This window comes from Carassius gibelio, chromosome B11 (genome assembly GCF_023724105.1).
Source record: "Carassius gibelio isolate Cgi1373 ecotype wild population from Czech Republic chromosome B11, carGib1.2-hapl.c, whole genome shotgun sequence".
In the NCBI taxonomy this organism is placed as follows: Eukaryota; Metazoa; Chordata; class Actinopteri; order Cypriniformes; family Cyprinidae; genus Carassius; species Carassius gibelio.
In genome coordinates this window covers 24,492,726-24,501,396 of record NC_068406.1, presented here as the reverse complement: position 1 = coordinate 24,501,396, position 8,671 = coordinate 24,492,726, and the positions used below count along the sequence as shown (strand labels likewise).

Below are 8,671 nucleotides of genomic sequence, written 5' to 3'. Positions count from 1 at the left end.
ACCATGTCATGTGATTGCAAGAGAGTCGAGCTGGAATGTGATTCTGTGTTATGACATGTACATGTACAGTGCACCTTATCTCATATTAGTAATTAAACTCCAAGAACTCAACTCTCCAAGAAGGATATAAAAGGAAAGTTTTAATCCATAGTTCCTGGGGAAACGATTATCTAAAATTAGTTAAATCACAGGTTGATTTTGAATTAAATAAGGCATTTAACTGGACTATAGCTACATGTTTTGGGACCTATGACTATTGATAATACATAGCCAAACCATTTATTCTTACTAACCATAATAATTAACATATAATTAACATATAACAGCATAGTTAGAATAACAGTTCACTAGGTTAAAACAAATGAATTTCATAGCTTTAAAGTAAAGTTGACATAGTTAAATTCTATTCCATTCTATATGATAAAAAAACATCACTCATTTAACAGCCACTAATTTTAACATTTTTGGGATATTAAGCACATGGATTCCTTCCAGTAACATGCATTTTATGAAACACTGAAAAATATAAGTAATCTTTAAATCATCAGGTACAAGAAAAGACAAACCTGATATTCTGGTTTCAGATAAGGGTTTAAGGTGTGTTTTGTTTTTGAGCGTCAAGTTGAAGTGAAGCTGTATTCGTCCTGGGTGTCGGTTTGGAAGATTTGTATATTTATATTGGCTTTTATGTCACTTCAGATTATTATTTTATTTAAATTTTTCTAAATTATAGTTTGATTTTCTATACCTGCACTTTTTTAACGTTATTTTGATAACAAAACAGAAACATATGCAGGAACGATGGAAGAAGGTAAAGTTTACAGACAGTTTGTTAAGATATCAAATTATTTGCTTTGGATTGATATGAAATGTATGCTTTACTGTAAAAAAAAAAAAAAAACAGAAATCAAAACTGTTTAGTCCTTTGTCTTGTACCATCCAATCTGACAAAGCCTTAGTGATAAACACAACATTAGATGATATATTTGCATCTATTATTTAAATGGCCTAATATTTAATTTTCTTTTCATTTTGTCACAGAGTTGAGAGCAGTGCTGATTGGAAAACATCACTGTGGGAAAACCTCTGTGATCAACACTATACTGGAAACCAGAACAGAAGCTGAAGGAGATGAAGATGTAAAGAGAGAAGGGATTATTGATGGCAGGAGACTCAGTCTTGTTGAAACTCCTGACTTGTGGAAAACCTTCAATCTGAGTGAATTATCCAAACTCTCCAAACAGCAGCTGGTTCGCAGGATTTCTCTGATTTCACCTGGACCTCATGTGGTTCTGATCGTGATTCAGGCTGATTCTGCATTTACTGACACTGATGGGAAGTTTTTGGAGGATTATGTGGAGCTGCTGGGTCCCAATGTCTGGACTCACACCCTCGTCATCTTCACAAGAGGAGATTTAATGAAACCAGAAGACATAGAGCAGAATATTCAGAAGGACGGGTCGGCTCTCAAGCGGCTTATTGAAAAATGTGAAAATAAATATCATGTTTTTAATAATTCAAACCATCACGACCGAACCCAAGTCAAAGAACTGTTCAAGAAAACGGAAGGAATTGTTCGGAAGAATAACGGCAAGCACTTTGACATCGATCTGAAGAAAGTAAAGGAAGTCAACGAGCAGTGGGAGGAATTTCAGACCAGAGCAAATTCTAGAAAATCCAGAGTACAGGAGAAACGGTCAAAAGTTCAAGAAAAAGGTAAGATAAAGGTGTGGATCCATTTACGGTTGTTCTGTGAATTTTGACAAGCGAAAGGATGACAAAAAGTTTTAAAAGTAAAAGTTTAGGGTGGTCCGCCTCAGTGGTCTAATAGTGCCTGTCAAATAATCCAGAGTAGGTTAATATCCAGAGAGGCAAACTACTTGACTTTTTCAAATTTCGAAGTTTTGAATTGGAAATAGGCTATAAGATGCACAAATGATTCCTAGCCTATGTAAACACACAACAAATCTTTTGATCTTTGATAATGTATTTCATGCATGGAGTTTTAAAAACACTAACTATTAAAAAAACCATTTCTTGAGACCTTGCATTTTCCACATTAATCAGTGTTTTTTCCCCATTTTCAAAGCATCTGTGTGACTGGAATATAAGTAAATGTGTGCATACTATAAAATTAAAATATTATTAGGCAAGGCAAGTTTATTTATATCGCACATTTCGTACACAATGGTAATTTAAAGTGCTTTACATAAAAGAAAGTAAAATAATCATAAAGTGAAATAATAACAAAACTAAATAACTTTTAAAATGATTAAAACATTTACTTAAAATTAATTTAAAAACAGTTAGAAAATGATTTTACATAAAAAATAAAATAAACAGTGAAAATATAGTGCAATCTGTTCGGACATTGCACAGTGCTCATTCAATAAATGCACAGCTAAAAAGATGGGTTTTGAGTCTAGATTTAAATGTGACTAGTGTTTTAGCACATCTGATCTCTTCTGGAAGCTGATTCCAGCTGCGGGCAGCATAGTAACTAAAGGCGGACTCTCCTTGTTTTGTGTGAACCCTTGGTATTTCTAACTGACTTGATCCTAATGATCTGAGTGCTCTGTTAGGTTTATATTCAGTGAACATATCTGCAATATATTTCGGTCCTAGGTCATTTAGTGACTTATATATGAGTAAATGTACTTTAAAATCAATCCTAAATGTAACTGGAAGCCAGTGTAAGGACCCAAGGACTGGTGTGATATGCTCAGATTTTCTGGTTCTAGTCAGAATCCTGGCAGCAGTGTTCTGGATGAGCTGCAGCTGTCTAATGGTCTTTTTGGGAAGGCCGGTGAGGAGTCCATTACAATAGTCCAATAGTACAATAGTGTTTGACCCCTAGAGTCAAGGTATGCATTCACCTTGAACACTTCATCTTTGTTTCCAAATGCAATGACTTCAGTTTTTTCCTTATTTAACTGAAGATAGTTAATTTCATCAATGCATTGGCAGAGGGAGTCAATGGGGCTGTAGTCATTTGGAGATAAGGCTAGGTAAATCTGGGTATCATCAGCATATTATTTGACTTAGTGGGAGCATATACAGGCTAAACAAGAGCGGTGCAAGAATTGAGCCTTGTGGGACTCCGCATGTTATGGACGTCCACTCAGACTTATGCTCTCCTATTCTCACATAATAGCCTCCCCCTTCTAAGTATGACCTGAAGCATTTGAGTACCATCCCAGAAAGCCCAACCCAGTTTTCCGGTCTCTCTAGTAGTATGTTATGTTCGACAGTGTCAAACGCAGCACTGAGATCTAGCAATAACAGCACCGATATTTTGCCAGAGTCACAATTTAAGCGAATATCATTTATTATCATAATGAGTGCTGTCTCGGTGCTGTGATGCGGTCGGAAACCAGATTGAAAATTGTCCAGGTATCCATTTGAGTTTAAGTATTTGTTCAGCTGATTAAAAACTACCTTTTCTATAATTTTGCCTATAAAAAGGAAGATTAGATATTGGTCTGAAATTGCTCAAAATTGTGTTATCAAGATTGGTCTTTTTCAGGAGGGGCTTAACAACTGCAGTTTTTAGGGAGTTTGGAAATGTCCCAGAAAGAAGTGAGGCATTCACCACTTCTAAGAGATCTGCTTTTAAGCAGTTAAGCACACTTTTGAAAAAAGATGTGGGAAGTGTGTCAAGACAACAGGTTGATGATTTTAGTTGCTGCACTATGTCTTCCAGAATTTTGCTATCAATTGCTTCAAAAATAGACATAGTATCTTTTTGATATTGTGGCCTAATCTGTCTGACCTCTGCATTACTTGAGGATGTGCTAATCGCCTTCCTGATATTGATGATCTTCTCAGAAAAGAAGGAAGCAAACTCATTGCATTTGCTGTCTGAGAGCATATCAGTGGGAATCTGACTTGGGGGGTTTGTCAGTCTCTCAACATTGGCAAAAAGAGTATGAGTGTTAAGTTACTGTTTATAAGGTTTGAGAAGAAATTCTGTCTAGCTGTGGTTAGTTTCACATTAAAAGCATGAGGTATTTGCAAATAGTTCAAATTTATTATTATTAGTTTGTTATTTTATCACTGTTCTTTTTCTTTTTCCTTTTTCCCCATTAAATCCCCTTAAATCCTTTATTTCATTTTTCTAAATAAAAACACCATCCACTACCCCAGGGGTCCTCAACCCTGGACCTCAAGATCCATTTTCCTGAGTTTAGCTCCATCCCTAATCAAACTAATCTGAACAAGTTAATCAAGGTCTTCAGGATTACTATAAAATTGGCAAGTGTGTTATTCCAGGCAGGAGCTAAACAAGCTAAAAATGGACCCCTGCACTAGCACTAAAACTGGTGAACGTTAGGTTTAAAGAGGCTCAAAGATGCAGATCCTTTAGTTTTTCATCACAACTGTCCTTTTATTTCAGCATATGTGCGTCGTCTTGAGGAGATCAGAGTTGTTTTGCTGGGATGGGTTCATTGTGGAAAGAGTTCAGCTGGAAACATCTTGAACCGAGATGAATTTGCCACAGGAAGGAAGATTACGGTTTTGGACACTCCAGGCTGGTGGAAGTACTTCACATCTGAATTCAACCCAGATTTCATTAGATCTGCGATCATAGGAAGTGTTTCATCATGTGAGAAGCCCCCTCATGCCATACTGCTTGTGATTCCAGCAGATACAGCATTTCAGGAAGAACAAAAGAGGATCACTGAACAATGTATGTCTATCCTGGGATACGACATCTGGAGACACACAATAGTTTTGTTCACGTGGGGCGATAGATTTAAAAACATCTCAATCGAGCAGCACATTGAGAGTGAAGGTGAAGCTCTTCAGTGGCTGATTGAGAAATGCAGGAACAGATATCACCTCTTTGACAACACAGACAAGAACAATCGAGATCAAGTCACAGAGCTGCTCCAGAAGATTGATGAGATGGTGGAAGAAAACTGTTTGTTCCATGTCAACACACAGAAAAACTGTGAATCAGAAACGAGCCATCAGAGAAATAACACAGAGGAGGATCAGAATATTCAGATCAGACTGAAGGATGTCTGCAACTTTCTTGAATTGGCGTTTAAAATAAAAGCTGAAGAGATAAGAAAGAAGATACAAAACTTATATGAGCAGATCATGGAAGATTGTCTAATCCTTGAGGATTCTCGGAGTATGAATTCTCGTCCTAACTGTAAGTTTTTACTCACCTTTGTGTCATCAGGTATACATGTGTTGGCTTGAGGTAATCAACTTGCATAAATGCCATTTTAACTTAAAAGTCCTCTTCTTTGGTCGCCTCACTTTAAAGCTACAATCATTAAACTTGGGTCAGGCTCTCACACTGGACTGATTTGGTATGCTACATCTTTTCTAATTGATAAAACGTAAAGGGTTAGTTCATTGAAAAAGGAAAATTATGTCATTAATAACTCACCCTCATGTCGTTCCAAACCCGTGACACCTCCGTTTATCTTCGGAACACAGTTTAAGATATTTTAGATTTAGTCTGAGAGCTCTCAGTCCCAATATTGAAAATGTAAGTACGGTATACTGTCCATGTCCAGAAAGGTAAGAAAAACATCATCAAAGTAGTCCATGTGACATCAGAGGGTCAGTTAGAATTTTTTGAAGCATCAAAAATACATTTTGGTCCAAAAATAGAAAAAAAATGACGACTTTATTCGCATTGTCTTCTCTTACGTGTCTGTTGTGAGAGAGAGTTCTTGAATCAAGGGCAATCATCGCCAATGACATCATTACGTCGAGCACAAAAGAACCGGTGAACCATTTTCTTCAACCAGTTTATTGAATCGAAATGTCCAGAAGAACCGGTTCGTGGAAAAGAACCAAACTTCCCATCACTACTGGTGATCCGAAAACCGATGCAACCAGTTCTTGACATGAGAACAAGTCAATCTTTCTTTCGTTATCTGGCTCGGCTCGGTGTTCATCTTCAGTTCTCTCTTCACAGCAGTTCAGTCAGTGTACTGTTTGCGTAAATGAATTACTCCGGGATATTGGTTTGTTTTAACTCAGAGGGAATGTCAGCCACATTAAAAAAGTTAACAGCTTATGTCATTTGTGGATTAATGCGTTTCGATGTGCAATATGAGAATCAGACTCTAGCTCTTGAATGTAGCAAGCACTCACTGAATGTGAGAAATGCATTGTGGGTAAGTGGATTAAGACACCCGATCGCTCGTCCTGTCCTGCTGTGTACCGTTTTAATGCATGCCCACACTGCAGACGATCCAGTAACAAACCTACTCACCCCACATAGGCCCTTTCTGTCAGATGCGCCTGATATAATGTGAGGATCTGTGGGAATGCAAGGCTGGTGGGCGGGAGTGCGGAGAGAGAGAAATGTCAAATTAAATGAGTGCAAATGAGTTCTGTGGACTCTTTCATTTTTGAGCAGAAACGGTGTGGATGCTGCTCTGTGTTTGTTAATGCAGTCGTTGACAAGAACTAACTAAAGCCAACTAACTAAGGCTTACTTGGAACTAACTATGGCTAACTAAGGAGTAACAACAGCTAACTAAGAACTAACTATGACTAACTTAGGACTAATTATGGCTAACTAAGAACTAACTATGACTAACTTAGGACTAACTATGGCTAATTTAGGACTAACTATGGCTAACTTAGGACTAACTATGGCTAATTAAGAACTAACTGGCTAAATAAGGAGTAACAACAGCTAACTAAGAACTAACTATGACTAACTTAGGACTAACTATGGCTAACTTAGGACTAACTATGGCTAACTTAGGACTAACTATGGCTAATTAAGAACTAACTGGCTAAATAAGGAGTAACAACAGCTAACTAAGACTAACTTAGAACTAACTATGGCTAACTTAGGACTAACTTTGGCTAATTTAGTACTAACTATGGCTAACTTAGGACTAACTTTGGCTAACTTAGGACTAACTATGGCTAATTAAGAACTAAATATGGCTAACTAAGGACTAACAACAGCTAACTAAGAACTAACTACGGCTAACTAAGAACTAACTACGGCTAACTTAGGACTAATTAAGGCTAACTTAGAACTAACTATGGCTACTTAAGAGCTGACTGATTATGGCAATGACAATTGTAAAATTTTACATTTTACACAGTTGATGATCTATATTGCATTTTATATATAAAATTAAATGTCATATGAATATAATTTATCAACAAAATGTAGTTTAGGTATAGTTTTACATTTGTAAATTTTACTGCAATTAAAAAATGTGTAGTAACAATTGTAGTTTTACGTATTTTTATTCAACAGTTTTAAACGACTCCGTTCGATTTGGTGAACTGGTTCAAAAAGATCTGGTTACATCGAGCAATTTGTTCGCGAACCGGATATCACAAACTGCTGTGTTTTGAACTCTCTCTCACAACAGACATGGAAGAAAAGACATTGCTGAATAAAGTCATAGTTTTTGCTATTTTTGGACCAAAATGTATTTTCATTCTGGGTTGGTTGGGGAGGGACTGAAAACGTAAAAAAATACAAATCTCTGAACAAATAGCATTTGTCCTTGGAATTTAAAAAAAATATATATATTTTTTTTTTCGATGTTTCAACCAATTCTTACTGACCCTCTGATGTCACATGGACTACTTTGATGATGTTTTTCTTACCTTTCTGGACATGGACAGTAGACCGTACACACAGCTTCAATGGAGCAACTGAGAGCTCTAAATATAAAATATCTTAAACTGTGTTCCAAAGATAAACGAAGGTCTTACAGTACGTGTTTGGAACGACATGAGGGCGAGTTATTAATGACATAATTTTCATTTTTGGGTGAATTATCCCTTTAAGCTGGAATCCATCTAGACTCAGTTAAGTTTCCATTCTATCCAATATTCTTTCAAATGTTATCTATTTGTTCTATATAATCTTTTTAATATTTCTATCCATCTTATAGATCCTAAAGCTTTGAATTGTTGAAACTACTACTAATTCAAACTTCAAGATTTTAAAACTACTTTGAACTTCAAGCTTTAAACTGCTTTCTCAAGCAATTTTATTCTAGTCTCTAAATATATTTCACCAATTTACATTTTCAAAATGGTGTTTCATTTTGTAGATGACGATAAACCTCCCGATGACCCACTTCAGCAGGACAGCAGTAAGTGGGATTTTTTTATGTCTTAAGAAATATGATCACACTGAAATGGCAATGTGTCGGTTCTTGGGAATCAAAAGTGTAAACATGCTAATTAGAGTTGAGAGTACTACACTTTTATTGGTGGCTGAAAACAAATCAAATTAGCCAATATTTTTAGTTAACGTGTGTATGTCGATCAGCAGTTGTGTGGAGTTTTATGAATGGAGTGGATTCATAATCCTCGAAAACTGTACAAAATCAAAAGTGGATGATTGAACAGTCTGCGGTGGGCATCCTCAGACGTCTTACTGATACTCTGCAGATTTCTGTGGTGTGAACATTAATATTATGTTTTTCAGTGTCTGAGCCAATTAAAACTCTTCTGGAGAGAGAGTTCATCAGATGGGAAACTATCATCATAGATGGTGTTCGAGAAAGTTTACAGGACATTAAATCATTAATTGGTGAGTAGATCAACCCGTTTTACACCAAATTGATCAAGTGATTGAGTTCAATGGAGAAAAGTCACCTACTTAATATAAACATTTATTATCAAAATATAATCACGTTTTTCTTTATTAATAATG

General features: G+C 36.2%; 2 protein-coding genes across 2 annotated transcripts in view; both read left to right on the top strand.

The window, feature by feature from the left end:
• The first annotated feature begins 801 nt into the window (after positions 1-801).
• LOC127967969 (GTPase IMAP family member 8-like) overlaps positions 802-8,671 on the top strand; it is a 33,158-nt gene continuing 25,288 nt past the window's right edge. Inside the window, exons 1-2 of the mRNA XM_052568736.1 lie at positions 802-811; positions 1,042-1,716. Of these exons, the coding sequence (XP_052424696.1) occupies positions 802-811; positions 1,042-1,716 (685 nt within the window). The remainder of the gene's footprint in view (positions 812-1,041; positions 1,717-8,671) is intronic.
• LOC127968616 (uncharacterized) lies at positions 4,424-8,583 on the top strand. The gene is made up of 3 exons (XM_052569922.1): positions 4,424-5,161; positions 8,064-8,105; positions 8,444-8,583. The coding sequence occupies exons 1-3, from the start codon at positions 4,693-4,695 to the stop codon at positions 8,554-8,556; spliced, it is 624 nt and encodes a 207-aa protein (XP_052425882.1). The 5' UTR covers positions 4,424-4,692; the 3' UTR covers positions 8,557-8,583.